This window comes from Pelophylax lessonae, assembly GCF_965119305.1.
Source record: "Pelophylax lessonae genome assembly, chromosome: 9".
NCBI classification, from domain to species: domain Eukaryota; kingdom Metazoa; phylum Chordata; class Amphibia; order Anura; family Ranidae; genus Pelophylax; species Pelophylax lessonae.
The window spans coordinates 82,238,576-82,258,528 of record NC_138776.1 but is presented as its reverse complement, the minus strand read 5'-3'; the positions used below and the strand labels follow the sequence as shown (position 1 = coordinate 82,258,528).

At 40.4% G+C, this 19,953-nt stretch overlaps 1 protein-coding gene across 1 annotated transcript in view; it reads right to left on the bottom strand.

Annotated features, from left to right (window-relative positions):
* The window catches only part of LOC309563585 (alpha-2-macroglobulin-like protein 1), a 124,258-nt gene that overhangs the window by 98,705 nt on the left and 5,600 nt on the right, over window positions 1-19,953 (bottom strand). The window contains exons 3-7 of the mRNA XM_082268052.1: window positions 15,805-15,967; window positions 12,581-12,633; window positions 8,319-8,339; window positions 6,538-6,691; window positions 1,058-1,142 (exon numbers count right to left, since the gene is read on the bottom strand). Coding sequence (XP_082124178.1) covers window positions 1,058-1,142; window positions 6,538-6,691; window positions 8,319-8,339; window positions 12,581-12,633; window positions 15,805-15,967 — 476 coding nt within the window. The remainder of the gene's footprint in view (window positions 1-1,057; window positions 1,143-6,537; window positions 6,692-8,318; window positions 8,340-12,580; window positions 12,634-15,804; window positions 15,968-19,953) is intronic.

The following is a 19,953-nucleotide window of genomic DNA, read 5'->3' as shown; positions in this document are numbered from 1 at the left end:
CAAAAAGACTCCTGGCTGTATTAGAGCAAAAGGGGGCTTCTACTAAATACTGAGCAAAGGGTCTGAATACTTAGGACCATGTGATATTTCAGTTTTTTTTTTTAATAAATCTGCAACAATGTCAACAATTCTGTGTTTTTCTGTCAGTATGGGGTGCTATGTGTACATTCATGAGGAAGAAGAATGAACTTAAATGATTTTAGCAAATGGCTGCAATATAACAAAGAGTGAAAAATTTAAGGGGGTCTGAATACTTTCCGTACCCACTGTACATAGAATTTAAAGGGATGCATTCTTCTTGAGCTTTTCTTGTGCTAAAGGTTCCGATAATGGCTGACAATAAATTCATATTCAAAAGGTATGATAATAGTACAATTATATATAAAAATATTAAAATTTTTAAAAACTGTAATTTTCGGTTTCAGACAAGTGCATCCTGAATTTTCTGTTTCGGCACCAACATTTCCGTTCGGTGCACCTCTAGTCAGTGATCTATTTTTCCTCAACTATACCAACTTGCTATCCTGTTGTGATGGGAAAATAAAGAAGAAGCAGCACACTGATGGTCATCCTTCCTTCTATTCAAACTGTCGGCTTACAAAAATGTCCAAAGTAATAAAACTTTGACTGGCTCAGAGTTCTGCTCATCCCTCTCCCCATATTAGTACAATATTTATGCCAATTCTATGTAAAAATACATATATTGATAGTTTTTAACAAATATATTATTTAAATAAAAAAGTGTTTTTAAATCTGCCTGGACTGCTAAGATTTAAACGCAACAGCCACCATCTTGGAGGTGCAATAAATACTGTGATAAGTTTGATAACATTATCAGCACCATTATCATTCCAGACTTTCTATTCTCAACACTGGAATTTGATTCAGGTTCCAGCTAGTGTCATTATGTACAGTATTTCTTTAATGTTAACATAATTAGTATTTTTTTATTTGCTGCCCTGCCTATGATGGGTAATCTTTCCCTTACATCAATTTTACTTAATAAGTGTACCTCTAATACAAAATGTACATATCAAGAAAAAAAAATCAGATTTACCTTCCACATATTTGTAAAGGAAAGGTTTTCATCAGGACAGTGACCACAGCAGGAAGCAGAACAAGAACTTCAAATTTTGGCAGCTCTGACAAAATAACCATGCAGAAAGTGATAAAAAATGTGAAAGAAATGCTGCGATTAAACATGATAGAAAAAACTATTACAATGATCTATCAACATTCCAAAATTTGCCAAATGCAGCCAGGTGCTTGGCTAAGAATAGAGAGCAATACTGGCTGCAGCTGCTCTATAGCTGCTGCCCTGTGGTGCTGAACTGGTAACAGCTATATTAGCAAGAGGAGGGAGCTGATGAGCAAGAAGAGTTCAATAGCCTAAGTCAAACAACCCTTCACTGTGGGAACTGTAGGGGACCTATAAGCCAGAGGAGAGAGACTCTACTGTAATTAAGAGCTTTTAAATGGCATTTCCCAGTGAGAGATTGCCAGGAGGAGGGGAATTAGTTGCATTTTCTCAGGTTGTGCAGGACACAGTTTCCTCTTGCTGTGGGGAGATTGGAGAGTACAGAGCATTTTCCAGTGTGCACCACCACTGCTGCATATCAGTGGCCTGAGTGGGATCCTGCGTGCTGAGTCGGAGGTGCCAACAGCCAAAGTCACCTGGGTGCAGAGCAGAAAGTGGACTAATCACTGTTTTTTACAGGATGGTGAGATGCTATATCACTGGGACAGGTGTGAGCTGCTGCTGTGGGGATTTGCTATCTGCTGTTAGAAAGACTGGGTCAATAAGGAACTAACCATACAGCCTTCCAGCATTGCCTCCAGGCTTGACTGGGACTATTCTCATGTGCACCAATGATGCAACTGGGCCCCAATGCTAGCTGGCTGAAGAGTTGGAAATAAGGACTACCTCTTTACAGGTGCTACACAAAGACCTTTACCAATTGCTTACTTATTAAAAGTCAGCAACTACAGTATTTGTAGCTGCTGACTTTTTTTTTTTCTTATTGTGGTGAGGGGGAGGGGGGCTGTTTTTTTAACCAGAGTTTAGTGTCACTTTAATTCCTGTTGCCACAATCCCCAGGATTGCTGGACAAACCCAGGGGATATACAGTACTGTGCAAATGTTTTAAACAGGTGTAAAGAAATGCTGTAAAGTAGAAATGCTTTCAAAAATATAAATTTTAATTGTTTATTTTTATCAGTTTACATAATTCAATGTGAACGAACAGAAGAAAAGTCTAAATAAAATCAATATTTGGTGTGATTGCCCTTTGCCTTCAAACCAGCATCAACACTTGCACACTTTGTAGACTTGCACAAAGCCAAATATTTTGGAGCAATACAGTCATGAAATTGATGATCAGTAACGCTGGCTTGGTGTAATTTGCTAATCATAAACCTATGTAGGTTGAAACACAGTCATTAACTGAAACAGAAACAGCCACGTAAGAGGCTTAAAACTGGGTGAGCAACAGCCAAACTCTGCTACTAAGATGAGGTTGTGGAAGACCGTTTTATTTCACAGGTCATACATCATGGCAAGACTGGGCACCACAAGACACAAGGTAGTTATACTACATCTGCAAGGTCTCTCCCAGGCAAAGATTTCAAAGCAGACTGGGGTTTCAAGATATGCTGTTCAAGCTCTTTTGAAGAAGCACAAAAAAAAAAACAGGCAATACTGAGGACCATAGATGCAGTGGTCAGCCAAGGAAACTTAGTGCAGCAGATGAAAGATACAACATGCTTACTTTGCTTCGATCCTGGAAGATGTCCAGCAGTGCCATCAGCACAGAATTTCATGGAAGATCTGCAGCCAAAAAGCCATACTTCAGATGTGGAAACAAGGATAAGTGGCTCAATTATGCACAAAAACATAGGAATTGGGGTGCAGAAAAATGGCAACAGTTGCTCTGGACTAATAAGCCAAAATTTGAAATATTTGGCTGTAGCAGGAGGCAGTTTATTCTCCAAAGGGCTGGACAGTGGTATGATAATAAATGTCTGCAGGCAACAGTGACACATGGTGGAGGTTCCTTGCAAGTATGGGGCTGCATTTCTGCAAAATGGAGTTGGAGATTTGGTCAGGATCAATGGTGTCTTTAATGCTGAGAAATACAGGCAGACATTATCCATCATGCCATACCATCAAAGTGGTGTGTGAATTGTTTCAAATATACTGTATTCTGCAGCAGGGCAAGGACCCCAAACATACAGCTAATGTTATTAAGAGCTATCTTCAGCATAAAGAACAGGAGTGCTGGAAGTGATGGTTTGTCCCCCACAGAGTTTTGATCCAAACATCACTGAGTCTGTCTGGGATTATATAAAGAGAGAAGGATTTGAGGCAGCCTTCATCCACAGAAGATCTGTAGTTAGTTGTCCAAGATGTTTGGACAACCTACCTGTCGTGTTTCTTCAAAAACTGTGTGCAAGTGTACCTAGAAGAATTGATGCTGTTCTAAAGGCAAAGGGTGTTGACGTCAAATATTGATCTGATTTGTTTTCTGGGCATTTACTTTCCATTTTGTTAATTGATAAAAATAAATCATTAACACTTCAATTTCTGAAAGGATTCCTAATTTACACAATTTTTTTCACACTTGCCTAAACGTGTTGCACAGTAATGTAAGTTCCACTGCTTCCCACCCTTTGGTGCTCAGAAAGTACTTAAAACCTTGATTCAGTTTGAGAGTCATGCATCCACATTTTAGGAAGGAGAGTCCAACAATGGCAGAATAATAAGAATCTTACCCAATACAACATATTTGACAACCATTGATACAATATGCCATACCATCTGTTTTGACAGTACCGAGCAGAACTAAACATCACAATATGAAATATAATTACAATAGCATGGGCAAAGATCATTACACTTGAGCCCCAGATTATACATCTGTTCCAGATTAATAGTAATATATGCAATATGGATTATTAAATGAAGATGGATGTATCCTAATCTTCATGTATTCTAATTCTGTAGCAAAAGTAGAGGAACAATATATAAAATGTAATAATCCAGCATATAGTATTCCAAAAACATCTATCAATAAGGTGCTACTATTTACACACATTCTGTGTATGTACAGTGCATTGCGAAAGTATTTGGCCCCCTTGAACTTTTTGACCTTTTGCCACATTTCAGGCTTCAAACATAAAGATATAAAACTGCAATTTTTTTTGAAGAATCAACAACAAGTGGGACACAATCATGAAGTGGAACGAAATTTATTGGATATTTCAAACTTTTTTAACAAATAAAAAACTGAAAAATTGGGCGTGCAGCCCCCTTAAGTTAATACTTTGTAGCGCCACCTTTTGCTGCGATTGCAGCTGTAAGTCGCTTGGGGTATGTCTCTATCAGTTTTGCACATCGAGAGACTGAAATTTTTGCCCATTCCTCCTAGCAAAACAGCTCGAGCTCAGTGAGGTTGGAAGGAGAGCGTTTGTGAACAGCAGTTTTCAGTTCTTTCCACAGATTCTCGATTGGATTCAGGTCTGGACTTTGACTGGGCCATTCTAACACCTGGATATGTTTATTTGTGAATATTCTCTCCATTGTAGATTTTGCTTTATGTTTTGGATCATTGTCTTGTTGGAAGACAAATCTCCGTCCCAGTCTCAGGTCTTTTGCAGACTCCATCAGGTTTTCTTCCAGAATGGTCCTGTATTTGGCTCCATCCATCTTCCCATCAATTTTAACCATCTTCCCTGTCCCTGCTGAATAAAAGCAGGCCCAAACCATGATGCTGCCACCACCATGTTTGACAGTGGGGATGGTGTGTTCAGGGTGATGAGCTGTGTCGCTTTTACGCCAAACATAACATTTTGCATTGTTGCCAAAAAGTTTGATTTTGGTATTATCTGACCAGAGCACCTTCTTCCACATGTTTGGTGTGTCTCTCAGGTGGCTTGTGGCAAACTTTAAACAACACTTTTTATGGATATCTTTAAGAAATGGCTTTCTTCTTGACACTCTTCCATAAAGGTCAACTTTGTGCAGTATACGACTGATTGTTGTCCTATGGACAGAGTCTCCCACCTCAGCTGTAGATCTCTGCAGTTCATCCAGAGTGATCATGGGCCTCTTGGCTGCATCTCTGATCAGTCTTCTCCTTGTATGAGCTGAAAGTTTAGAGGGACGGCCAGGTCTTCGTAGATTTGCAGTGGTCTGATACTCCTTCCATTTCAATATTATCGATTGCACAGTGCTCCTTGGGATGTTTCAAGCTTGGGAAATTTTTTTGTATCCAAATCCGGCTTTAAACTTCTCCACAACCGTATCTCGGACCTGCCTGGTGTGTTCATTGTTTTTCATGATGCTCTCTGCGCTTTAAATGGACCTCTGAGACTATCACAGTGCAGGTGCATTTATACAGAGACTTGATTACACACAGGTGGATTCTATTTATCATCATTAGTCATTTAGGTCAACATTGGATCATTCAGAGATCCTCACTGAACTTCTGAAGAGAGTTTGCTGCACTGAAAGTAAAGGGGCTGAATAATTTAGCATGCCCAATTTTCAGTTTTTTATTTGTTAACAAAGTTTGAAATATCCAAAAAATTTTGTTCCACTTCATGATTGTGTCCCACTTGTTGTTGATTCTTCAAAAAAAATTACAGTTTTATATCTTTATGTTTGAAGCCTGAAATGTGGCAAAAGGTTGAAAAGTTCAAGGGGGCCGAATACATTCGCAATGCACTGTAAGTAGTATGTAAACAGTAGCACCTTATTGGTAGATGCTTTTATCTTTTTGGAATACTGTATGCTGGATTATTATATTGTAAATATTGTGCCTCTCCTTTTGCTACAGAATTGACCTCATTTGGTACTCTTGAAGGAATGAAATTTAGTTGAATTAGATCCCCACCCCTTCACCTAATCTGCTGTAATATTATTGATATTGGAATATATGAGTTTAAATATTAACATACTGTATATAGGGCATACAGGTATTCCCCGGTACAGATAGGCGTGGGTTGGGGAGGTTCTAGAACAATGAAGCAATGTATAATTGCGATTTTGTGCAATACAAGTTTTACTTACCTTTTTTTTAAATTGTAATGTAAATAAAAGGAAATTGATTTTACTATAAAAATTGTGTTGGATACCGTAAAAGTCCATCATACATTACAATTGGGTTATGGTATCCCATACTGGAAAAGCCCATTTATTCTTTACTATGACTGCTATAATTGATAATGTCTAAGCACCACTCATAGACCCTATTCTAAAAAATGCATCAATAAGGGTTTCGTACACGTGCAGTTGTACTTTTGACAAAAGCTAAAATCAATTACTTGGTAGAATTAATGGCACCCTTCTAACAAAAATGCATTTTTATATAGGCCTGTTCAGGCCAAAATTTTTATCATGTATAAATGATAAAAAAAAATTGGTATGTTTTAAAAGAGTTATCGTATCTGTCTATATGTGATCCCAGATGTTGCAATTTAAATCCCATTTCCCTTGATAAAAATATAAATCCAATATATAAATTACAAATCCCTCACCGTATTCTGACACATGGAACTCCTGCTGAGCACTGGGAGCAATGATCGTATAGATTCCCAGCTGTGACTCTGAATCCAGTGGAAAGGACAGATCAATCATGCCTTTATTGGGTATTAGGTTTAACCACTGACCAATGCGATTTAGGTTTGGATCCTAAAAAGAAAAACATAATACCATGTACACAAATATTCCTTTATCTAATACATAGGAGATAATAAAGTCAAAAGAAACAGTCAATAAAGCACAAAGTGTAATGATAAAGGCAAAGTCTACTTATTATAAAATTCTGTTGAAATTTTTCATTCTACTGTATCAGGTTAATTGCCAGTGATCTCTTATGAGCTACAACACAGTTGCAGTTTGTATTGCAAATACCGAACAGCAGATGAAAGCATCTTAAAGTAGTTAAAGATATAATACACCTCTTGCACAAGTATATTAAGTTAACCCATCTTACAAAAAAGAAAAATATTAATTTATTAAAGAATATTAAAGCTTTGATTTTTTTTTTTTACATTAAAATAACAAACATGTTATACTTAGCTCCTCTGCTCGGATCCCCTGCTGGTGCTCCTGACCCCTCCCTCCTTGCTATGGGGCACCCAGGCAGGCTCGCTCCCAAGCCACTGCTCTGCATGTCCATTCATTCATACACAGCCACAGTTCGGCCCCACAACACATTGTTGTCTTTCCACCTCACAACTTTGGTAAGAAGGGAGAGGGGTCAGTTTGAGTGTGGGGGGGGTTGGGGATACATATGGGTGTAACATGAAACATGGTCCCAAGGTAGACTTTGGGGGATATTTACTAAAACTGAAGCCCAGAGAATCTGGTGCATTTGTTCATACTGACCAATCAGCTTCTAAATTCTGCTTGTTCATTGGAGCTTTGACAATAACATCTAGTAGCCAACTGGTTACTAACTAGGCACAGCTGCACCAGATTTTCTGTGCCCAGTTTTAGTAAATCTCCCTCTATGCCTTTAAGGAGGTGGACTGGGGGGGGGGGGTTGTTGGCCAGTCAGAGTGGGAACAAAAGTTTTAAAAATGATTGGGATCCATTGCAGGCCAGTTTTGTTTCCTACTGCAAGCCAACATCATCCAAAAGAACCAAAAAGTAGATAAAGGTAAATAGCTGTTCCCTGTACTGGTGTGCTACTGAATTTAGCTTTTTTGAGTTCTCCTTCAAGTGCCTTTGTGGGCCATGCAGGGAGCATTTTAGTTTGGAAGGTGAATAATTGTGTCATTTAGATTTGGATGTGAGTGTATTCAAACAGATGACCACATGTAAAAAATGTTGAGCCATCAAATGTTGGGTTTGAATGATATATGTGTGAGCAACATTGGAGTTAACATACACTGGGCAGTCAGCTAGTTGTTAAAAGTACAACATGCTTTAAATTTGTTTTTGATTTTGTAGGGATGGGCTTGGGTGTCCACAAAAAATCATCGTTCTGTCATTTTTCAACCAGAGTATTCTATGTACGTTGGGAGTTCAACTAGAGGTGAGTTCAGAGGATGACCAAGCTCATCTCTACATTGTAAAATAAAAGTGGGGCACTTCGGACTCTGCCAAATAAGACAGCCTGCATTCATAAAGAAATACAGCTTGGCAACTGTAGCAAATGCTATCAAACTTTACTCCAAAAGATCCAAAATTCAAAGTTTGCATTGCAAATACTTCTAAAATGCTTTACAAATACATGTGAAAAGCAAATAGCACACTTATACACCATACTCTTATGCACAAGCCCTTGAAAACAGGGTTTTTTTTTACTCACCCTTATCTCCACTAGGGGGCACTACAGAGACAAAAAGGTAAGATTATTACACAGTTTAGGATTAAAAAGAAAAAACCAAACCAAAAACTTCCTGCTAACATTTCACTTTCATCCATAATTATATTATTGGCAGAGATGCTATGTATATACATGACAATCCATTCCTTTTTTTAAACCAATATAAATGTATATGTTCCTTGCATCCTGGAAACTGGAAGTGACAGATGCAGGGGCATCCTAGTGCATTGATTAGATTTTTGGTGATTATGTTTATTTTTGTAATATTTCTGTAAGTCTGAAGTTGCAGTGATTCTCCCCCAGGAGCCACTTGGTAAACTGGGTTCTTTGTTCTTTGCTTCGACTCAGTGAACGACCTCAGCCTCTCTGGAAAACCAGGTTAAGCATAAAAGGATATTACACCACCAATACTAGCACAAGTATAAATATGCTGCATACACGCTAGTTAAGTATCAGGAAGCAAACACCAGACTGGTTAAAAATAAAGAAGTTCTTTATATTGTAACAGATTGAAGTATATGGCAATAGGTACATATGGGAATAAATGGAGTGTAAGGCCAACACAACTATCTAGACAAAGGTGTGACCATATTGTAGTATTTTAGAATAAAGATCTATATGGTTAGAATAATCTACAGTATACCTGGTAATATGCAAATCAGCATTAAACAATGGTACAGATAACATAAACAGCAATGTTAATCAGTGCTGTAGTAACTTTTCTGTGACTAGTATACTATACTGCTTGGAGTGCACTCTATATGAATGAATATGCTAAAACTCAGTCCTTACTGCAGAGGCACCCCTTTCTATAGGCAGCAAGTGAAGTCCTTGTAGAGCAGCTATCCAAGGAGACAGTCCTTTGCCCTAGTTCTTCAGCCGGCTAGCATTGGAGCCCAGTCTTTATGATGCTGCATACAAGTGCAGTCCTAGAAAGGTTTGCATGCTCAATATTCAGTCCCTATGTGCTCAATCTTTGCTAGCAGCAATAGATCAATGGCAGCAATGCCCTCTCACCAGTCCCAGCGATACAGCAGCTCTGGTTCTGCTGTTTAGATGTCAGCTCACTTCTGGATTTGCCTAGAGTGACTCCAGAGTCCAGACCTCAGCATGCAGATTAACAGCACCCTGGCTTCTGTGTTAGGCTGCAGGCTTGTAGCAGGTTAGTGTCGACTCCGGGATAGTGATGTGTACACGCCTAACCCCTCACAGTAAGAGAAAGTTCTCTCTCTAAAATCCAGAAGAAAAATTGTTCTTTTCCCCTCCTGTTAAGAGTCTATATCTGGGAGTTGTAGTCCATCACTCTATCTATTCTTATGCAATATCTTCTTCCCACACTACATTTCTCAAAGTTCAGTGTGGCATGTGGTCTCAAGTTCCTCATGCCCAACTTCTCCCTCTCCTGAATGGATGCTGAATGACACCGAAGGCCAGCATAAGAGTCCTATATAGGCACACAAAGCAACTGTAGCACAGTGTCTTTATAGTGGCTCTTTCTTTAGCGAACACCGGTCTACAAAATATTTTGGCATTTCCCCTTTTTTGTTCGCTTCATTGTAGGCAGGACTTTTTTCTCCCAGAGAATAGGTGCAGGTACTCCCCCCTTCCAAGTCATTCCTTGTCGCTACACCCTACCCACCTCCAAGCATTGTCCCTTGGTTCCACCCCCTGACAACCTCCCAATACTGATACTTTTATAGATTACAGAACCAACTATCATTTTGTGGTGCTAGTCAATTTGTAAGAAATTTGTTAATAATAACACAAAAAGCAGCAAACAACAAAAAAAAAAAACGCCCCCCAGCATCAACAGAACCCCCACAACATAGTAGCCACCTGTAACAATAAATCCACCCCAGCAACAATAGATCTCTTAGCAGCCAGCATCAATAGACCCTCCAGCAGCCAGCAACAGTAGACCCCCCCTCAACAATGGATCCCCCAGCGACAATGATCCCCCAGTAGCAAGCAACAATAGACCTTCCAGCACATCCCCACCAACCTTTGCCATTACATGCAATCAGTGCTGGAGGTGCCAGAACTGCGTTCCCCACGTTCCCGCTGAAAAAAAGTCCTGATTGTAGGTATTTATTGTTTTGTCCTCACCTCCAGGTCTGCCGCACATCTGTTCATTCTTTTTCCCACCCCTGTGTGACCATGAGTGCCCACTTTTTTCTGTATTCGTGGCAATGGTGCCCATATAATCAACAAAATTTGCTTGCTATTGGTTGGCAGTTTAGAGTCAAAATCTGTGCATGCATGGGACATCATTTCCAGTTTTATGGATCCAAGCAACATTTTTTTTTTTTCAAAAAATTGCCATCTCTGTCAAAAAGCAATCTTGTGTAGGCAGGACCTTCTGGTTGAGTAGGCAGGCACTACTTGAAGAGCTATTCCTTAATGCACTGTGTATTAATATATTACTTGTAAAATAAAAATCATATAAATAATAAAAAAAAAACATATAAAAACAGGAGTTTATAAAACTTGTTAACATAAAAATAAAATAAATATCAATCGAAAACCATTTATGAAAGCTAGATGAAAGGGGAGCAAATTTTACCTTTCTCAAACAAATGCAAAGGAATTGTCTAATTACTTTTTGTGGACTATTCCTTTACATTGCCTGAAGAGTTTGTGCAATTACCATTAACACTGGGTATTATTGGCTATAAATTACTTTACAGGGGCATGCTAAATGCTAAGGCTCCATGTACACGGGACGTTAGAAAAAACGTGCTGCAAAGCTAGTTCTGACGCCGGGAAAAAGCAGCTGTTAAATGTGCTTTCAGTAGCTTTTTCATTTGCGTTATTGCACGTTTGGCCATGTTACTTTTAGCAGCGTTTTTTCTGCCTCCATTCAAAATCAATGGTTCCCTATGGGAGCCTATTGATTTGAATGGAAGTCGCACCGCAAGTCGGATCAGGATGATCCGATTTGCGGCTCGACTTGCGCTGTGAGAATCTTGAGGGGGAACTCCACGCCAAAAATGGGAAAAAAAACTGCGTGGGGGTCCCCCCCAGGTTCCAAACCAGGCCCTTTGGGTCTGGTATGGAATTTGAGGGTAGTCCCACGCCGAAAAAACGGCGTGGGGTCCCCCCCAAATCCATACCAGACCCTTATCCGAGCATGCAGCCCGGTAGGGCAGGAAGGGGGAGGGGATGAGTGAGCGGCCCCACCCCCCCTGAACCATACCAGGCCACATGCCCTCAACATGGGGGGGGGGTGTTGGTGCTTTGGGGCAGGGGGAGCTCTGCACCCCCCACCCCAAAGCACCTTGCCCCCATGTTGATGAGAACAAGGGCCTCATCCCCACAACCCTGGCCGGTGGTTGTGGGGGTCTGTGGGCAGGGGGCTCATCCGAATCTGGAAGCCCCCTTTAACAAGGGGGCCCCCCAGATCCTGGACCCCCTCCCTATGTGAATGGGTATGGGGTACACTGTTCCCCTACCCATTCACCCCATAAAAGGCAGTGTATGTAAATAACGACAGGAGACGTTTTGCAAAGTTTATTAAAAATCTTCATCTGTTCTCTGCTCTGGTCTTCTCCCTCTCCTGGTATTCTGGTCTTCTGCTCTTTTGCTGTCCGCTCTTCTGCTCTTTTGCCCTCGGCTCTTCTCTTCTTCTTCCTCCGGTCCTCCTCCGACGATGTCTCCGGTGATTATGACGGTCTCCGGTCTCTGCAGCTTGTTATATAGCCATTGTGGGCATGGCACTGATGACGTCATCGGGAGGCCCCGCCCCCTCATGTCGCAGATGACGTCATCTGCGACATGAGGGGGCGGGACCTCCCGATGACATCATCACGTTCGGTCGCGTTTGGTCACGTTCGGCCGCGTTTCTGCGTTTGAAACGCCGGGAAACACACGTTCGGATGCAAATAATTGCGTTCCAAAAAACGTCCCTGAACTCAACTGCCTGCAAATGACTGTAAACGACCCTGTGTACATGGACAGATAAGATAAAATGTAGATGGGTTCAGGGGCTTCTGAAAAAAACGCCCAACTGCTCCTAAACGGCCATTTACAACGTCCCGTGTACATGGAGCCTAAAGGTGAGTTAAAGTACCAGAAGGTGCCTACCCCAAAATGAGAGTAGGTTTGCCTTAGATTAATAAGAAAGATTTGCTTTAAACCCTTTAGTTCCAGTTTTCATCAATCATTAAGGCAAGTTTTTATTAAAGCGATTATAGCAATCAAGAACTCTCCCTTGCAGATTAATTTCATGATACAGTTTAACTTACAGTGTCATTGACAGCCAGAAGGTCCCTGTTAAAGGTCAATATTCGCATTTTCACTGAAAGACATTAAAGAGAGGGACGTTTATGGATGATTGCGAAGCCGTTAGTAAAAATAGAATTGCGTTTTCATTAAAGGGTAATATATGATAAAAGTCAGCAGTATGAGCTTAAAGTAGAACTATAGGCAGACCCTTTTTCCCTCTTAGAGCAATGAAGAGAGTAATGGAGGGTTATATCCCTGCCAGATTTTGTTTGCCATTTGTGTCCCCCACTTTCACTTCCTGTCTCATAGCCAAAACAGGAAGTAAGAGGAAATCCCTGCAAATTAAGGGAATTCCTGTCGGCCTCCAAGGTCAACACAACTAGTTTCCCCTTTATTGCTTTTCTGGGGACAACATAACTTTTGGGATTTCCTTTTACTTACAATGGTAATGAGAAACAGGTCAAATAGAGAGGATGAATCTTCCTTACAGGAACACAGACAGAAATAAAACCTAATAGGTGTTCTAATCTAGCTCCACTCTGTTCAAAACGAAAAAAATAAGTTTTGCTTTTAGTCATACTTTAAAGTCCTACAGTACTTGCTGTCCTAGATTCCCACTGTCATGAAAAAGGAAATCAGATAAAATCTCCCCCATGGGGACATAAGCAGGAAAAAATTGACAGAGGTTCTAACCATTCACTCCTCTTTATAAAACAACTAAAAAAAGTTGGAGCTTTAAGGTATTTACCCTTCACGGTGTAAAAATGTTATTGAAATCCCTAAAAGGTTTATTTTTTCAGTATTGGAAATTTCTCATTCCCCTGTCTTCTGACCAATGTCAAGGGATTGGCCATAAAGTTATTAAGTATTATAAGTAATATTAAGTAATATTAAGATATTAAGTCTAAGCTAGCAGCCAGTCCCTCTTTACAGTCAGTTTTCGGATATCAGTTTTCCCAAGATCCTTTATGTAGGCATTAGTCACATGCCTGCTTATCAGTTGGTTGCATATGCATCCATTTATTCTTATAGGGATTTGCTAAATTTTATTTATAGCATAGGGTGTGATTAATAAAATGACCATTATAGTGAAAAATATTTTATTCCGGTAATTATATGGATAACTATTAACACTACCAGCAATGATACTATTCAAAAAATGACTTCCTGCTTTATTAAAGATACCTTTATTTCTATTTCTCCATAACTTTACATGCAGGCCAATGGCACCTGGCACACCAAATAAAAGAATCTGCATTGAAGTGCACTGCAATGCATGGTCATGCACTACTGTGTGCTGTGTCACCAGAAATGCTGTTGTAATGTGTTGGCAGTCCATTCAAATGAATGGGCTTCCTTAATGCAGGGCTAGTTAAAGTGATTGTAAATGATCACCTTGTAAAACAACCCATTCAGTTTAAAATAAATATGAAAGGGAAAACATGTTTGTATAGATATAAAAATACGTTATAAATACCTTTTTTCCCTTTTGTATAACCTTTTACATTCCCTCTGTTCTCAGCTGCATAAGAGCTGAGGGAAGGAGAAGCAGCAGCACACTGAGATTCCCAGGGAATAGCTGTGCAGCGGGGGCATATTAGGACAAGTCTGTTCATTGGAAGAGCACAGGCTGAGTTCCCAGCATAGCTAGATAACTGACCACGGTGTGCTCTCCTACTTAGTGTTGTCAGTTTTTAGCCACTTAAGCCCCGGAGGATTTGGCTGCTAAACGACCAGGGGGTATTTTGCGATTCGGCACTGCGTGACTTTAACGGACAATTGCGCGGTCGTGCGACGCTGTACCTAAACAAATTTGGCGTCCTTTTTTTCCCACAAACAGAGCTTTCTTTTGGCGATATTTGATCACCTGTGCGATTTTTTGATCACGCGCTATAAACAAAAAAAGAGCGTCAATTTTGCAAAAATAGCAATATTTTTCCCTTTTTTTTATATGAAATTCCCCCCCAAAAAAATGTAAAAATCAAAATTTTTTAACATTTTCGGCCAATTTGTTTTATGCTACCTATGTTTGGTAAAAAAAATCGCAAAAAGCGTATTTTGATTGGTTTGCGCAAAAGTTATTGCGTTTACTGACTAAGGGAAAGATTTTTGTCATTTTTGTTGTTTTTTTTTTAACGCGTAATGGCGGCAATCTGCGATTTTTTTTGCGGTACTGCGACATTGCGGCGGACAGATCGGACCCTTGACTGACATTTTTGACACTTTTGGGGTTACCAGTGACATTTCTACAGTAATCAGTGCTATATATATGCACTGTTACTGTAAAAATACACTGGTAGTGAAGGGGTTAACTTTATTTGAGAGGGAGGGGCTGTGTGTGTCCCTAGGGGCGTGATTCTTACTGTGATTGGCTGTGGCTTCAGCTGTATGCAGAGTGATCAACGGATCTACATAGTAGATCCATATGATCAGCTCTCATACAGAGGGGAGAATGACAGGCAGCTTGTTTACACAAGCTGCCTGACTTTCTCCCTCTCCCCTGCCGATCGCAGAGTGGCCGGCGGACATCGGGTCCGCCGGTCACACGCGCGGGGGGGTCCGTGACCACGCGGGAGCGGGAGCGCGCCTCCGGCGGCGCGCGCTCGCTCCCTAGACCCTCACAAGCTAGTGACGTAGCCCTACGTCACTTTGCCTGTGAGGGGCTGACTGCCGACGTAGAACGGCGTGCGGCGGTCGGCAAGTGGTTAGAAGGAAAGGGGACTGGCAGGAACACCAGGGATTTCACACAAAGGAAGCAATTCAAGGAGAACTTTCCCATACAAGTACATGGTGCAGCAGGCACATATCAGGAATATGACGTTTTTCGGGTAACAAACGCTTTAATGAGCCGCATACATATTAATGCAGGTATATTAAAATGCACTGCAATGGACTGACTAAGTATAAATGGTCCCCTTAACACTTGTTAAAAAAATACTAATATTTAAAAAAAATACTAACACTACTTAGTATACAGTTAAGTGGAGTTAACTGAAGTTGAGTTTTAATTTATGGCTTACATACCTACATACCACAATATACAGTGCATATCCAATTTAGAGTACCATGTCCATAGAGTGACAATGCCTCACTAATGTCACTACAGAATGAAAAGGCCATATTACACCCCATAATAGGAAGTGCAAAAGAAACAGATCTACAGATAGGATCAATAATTAATCAAATAATGTTTCAGGGGAGACTCAGAAAAACAAAAAAGTAAAGACTTTATTATATGACTTACCATTCTCCCCACGTTTATACAGAGGCTTGTCAGTCTGAATGAGAGAGAAAGAGCCCACATTGCACACCAGCAAGTTTTTACTTTCGGATAATTGCGTGTTTGGCCCAACAATAGAAATGTGAATTGAGATCACTTCTTCTTTCCCTCCGTGTGGAGGAGGAGCCTAAGAAAGACACAACAGTTCTTAGCACGGATACTCTTACCTATAAGGCTATGTTGCGTTGAAGCATGCAATTTTAAAGAAGAATTCCAGGTATGGAAATTTTAAAGACTTACATTGGCCCAGCTTGGACTAATGTAACAATGCATATACCATACCTGATGCCTCTGGAAGCTGAAAATCAATATAGTAGAAACCGCTTCTCTAGTGATCTCTGCTAGCTCCCGGGTCCTGTCCTGAGTGGTTACCCTGTTGCTTACTAAAAACAGGAAGCCGCCTGCTAGGCACATGCGCCATTCAGGAAACACATTGTATTCTCTGATTGAATGCAAAGTGTTCCCTGATTGGATGAGGTAGAGATTGGGACATCACAACCCAGCCTCTCCACCTCATCCAATCAGAGAACATTTTGCATTTGTTGAAAAAATGCAAAGCAATCTATAAATGGGGCCGGAGACGAGTGGGTAACCTCCTGTGTTCAGTAAGCTGCAGGTCAGCCGCTTGACATGGGAGTGGACCCAGAAGCTAGTAAAGATCACTGTAGTAGTGGTGCCTAATGCAGTGATCTCCAGCTTCCAGGGGGATTTCCCAGGTATGGTATATGCATAGTTAAAGGAGAAGTTCACTTTTGAAAAAACAAAAATTATAATGCACATCTTTTTGCAGGTAAAAAAAAAAAAAATTGCATTTATTCTTTTTAATTTTTTAAACCTGCACAGCATTGCACCTGCGATAGGCAGATTGCGGGCGCTATGCAGGGCTCTTGCAGACAGGAGGCATGAATGAACTACCTAGAGCACTCAACAGCATTAAGAACTACAAGCCAACAGACGCAAAGGCTGTCGGCACTTTTACTTTTCCTATTCACAGAACTCTGTGATGAATGAAGTGGCCAGGCGGGCCGCATCATTTTTGTGAACATCCTCTGCTCACTGTCACAGTGGGGAATTAGGGGGGGGGGGGCCGATGCTACATTACATGTTACAGCCTGAATATGGGTGTAACATGTTACGAAAAGTGAACTTTATCCTTTAACCACTTCAGCTCCGGAAGGCTTTACCCCCTTAAGGCCATTTTTTGCAATACGACACTGCGTTGCTTTAACTGACAATTGCACGGTCGTGTGATGCTGTACCAAAATAAAATTGATGTCTTTCCCCACAAATAGCGCTTTCTTATGGTGGTATTTGATCACCTTTGCGGTATTTATTTTTTGCGCTATAAACAAATAAAGAACCACAATTTTGAAAGAAAAAAATAAATAAATATTTTTTACTTTCTGCTATAAAACATTCACAATAAAAAAAATTAAAAAAATCAAATTTTTTCAGCAATTTAGGCCAATATGTATTCTGCTACATGTTTCTTGTAAAAAAAATCCTACTAAGTGTATATTGGTTTGCGCAAACGTCATCGCATCTTTTTATTTTTATATTGTTTTTCCTAGTAATGACGGTGATTTTGCGACATTGCGGAGGACAAACCTGACACTAAGTGACACTTTTTGGGGACCAGTGACACCAATACAGTGATCAGTGCTAAAAAATAAAAATATGCACTGTTACTGTATAAATAACACTGGCAGGGAAGGGGTTAACACTAGAGGTGATCAAGGGGTTAAGTGTGCTCCTAGGGAGGGCTTTCTAAATGTAGGGGGAGTGAATGTACTAGAGGAAAAGAGAGATCTTGTGTTTCAGCATAGCTGAAACACAAGATCTCTTTCTTCCTCTGTGAAAGAACAGCGGTCTGCCCTTGTTTACATAGGCAGACTGCTGTTCTGTCATTCCGCCAAGCGATCGGCGGGTCCCGGCGGCCATCGCAGCTGCTGGACCCGCTGATTGGCTCCCACTTTGTCCAATCACTGCCCTGCCGCAGTATATATGCGGTGGACCAATGTAACAATGTAAAAAATATCCATACCTTGAATTCCTCTTTTATTTCCTCTATCAGGCAATACAAAATCTAATATTAAAAAAAGAAATGCACTTGTCCCACAGAAAACTCAACTGTACAAAACTATACCAAAAATTCAAATTGTTTTAATTATTTAAAAGTGTTTCACATGTACAAATATACAGTGATTACAAAAGTGCATATGCTCAAAAAATATATATAGCTCAATCCCAAGAATAAATTACATATAAAAAATCCAACAAAGTGCAAACAAAATTGGTTGTGAATAAATACAGAAAAAATGTCCCAATTCCAGCAGATTGGATCCAGGGATGTCTAAAAGTCAAATGTGGTGGGCTGGGTAAGTACCATTCTCATTGGCTGAGAAGGCAGTTGGGAGTGCTCACAGTGCAAAGAAATTGCCACTAATGTGCTCCAGTGCTGAGATTTGACTAATCATGCAAAGCAGCTTACCAAAATTATAAATCTCAACATGGGAAATCTTAATGCGCTCATATATTACCAATAAATTACTCCATTAGCACACTCAGGACACCATCAAACCAGTGGGGGTCAAAGCCATAGAGCCCTGTTTAGCAAGCAATTCACAGCCACAAATACTGATTAAAGTCTTACTAAACCCATAACAGTAAAATCAGTGTGTATATGCAGTAAGCATGCTTGTTTTACTCACTGTGAAAAGAAAGAGGTTAAAATCCGATGCAATGTGTAAAAAGGCTGTTTGATCCTGTCTTCTCTGATCCTCCCCTTCTTCCACTATCCCCAATCAATCTCCTGATAAAACAGAGCCTTGGGGGCACTCTTCACATTCTCAGTTGGGTGTGTATTGCTAGAGAGTTGTTGTTTTTTTTTTGGGAGGGTGCATGTGATCAGCACAGGGCCAATCAGCACTGTCCAGACAGAGAGTCAGAGGTCCTGCAGCCTCATAGGACAGTCAGAGGATAATGAAAACTCCTCCAACAAGCTACAACCAGTGCTTGGCCAGACACTGATAGAATTCACAAGACTGTTATATACTGCTGATGAGAAAAGGTATTTAGCAGTTTACTAAAGTAATTGCATTTCCATGTTCTGTGTACCGTGGGAGACCAGATATAGTGAATGCAGGCTCCTGGGTTTAGTAACACATAAACAGATAGAAAAAGGAATAGTCTCATACTGCCGTAAACTTCACTGCCATTTATTAATTTGGTATTGCACTTAAAAATCAGCAGTATATGGTACAGCATGTAAAACACAATCAGGCTCGAGCACCTCTATGAGTCCTGGCAGCATGCGTGTGCGATGACGTCACTTAATCAGCTCCAACTGATGCGTTTGCCCTGAAAGGGCGTTTTCAATTTTTATTTTTATTAATACAATTTTTTTTTAGTTTTTTTAAGAAAATCCATATTGAAAGAAGCTCTAGATCTGGTATTCTTAACTCTTTTTTTTTTTTTTTTTTTAAAACAGATCCAATACCAATCTCTTTCAATGTTTAGAAGCATCCTCTGTCCCACTTATCTCCCAAAAATAGAGTTCCAGCCACAAAGAAAAAAACAAATAATGTAGCTGCTGACTTTTAATATAAAGACAATTACCTGTCCAGGGATCCCGCGATGTCGGCCCGCGAAGCTGATTCAGCCACCGTCTCAGGTGCAGGTGCTAGCATTGCAACTAAGGGCGGTTTTTGGGTGCTCGATTGTTCTAGACCTAGTTTCCTTTTAGCCTGGAACGCCACTTTGAAATATTCTCCTGATGGTCCTTTCTTAGTTAATTCTTAGCCTTTTGTGTCCCCTATCCACAATCATGTTCTTCCTCTTTTTTATCTAGGTCTGTGATCAGCTCCTGCTTTTACTTCCTTTCCAAAGTGCTATGGTTAGCTTTTTAGCTTTTACTCCTATTTCCCTTCCAGCTTCTGCCATGACCAGCTTCCTTTTTTCCCCTTCCATAGCTCCTCGGTCCATGATTCATTTCTGTTTATCTACTTTATTTACCTGCCCAGCCCATGACCAGTTGCCATTCTGTCTCCTCTACCTCACCCCCAGTGTCCATGGTCAGTTCCTGTTCTGCCTCTTCCCCCAATCATGGTCTAT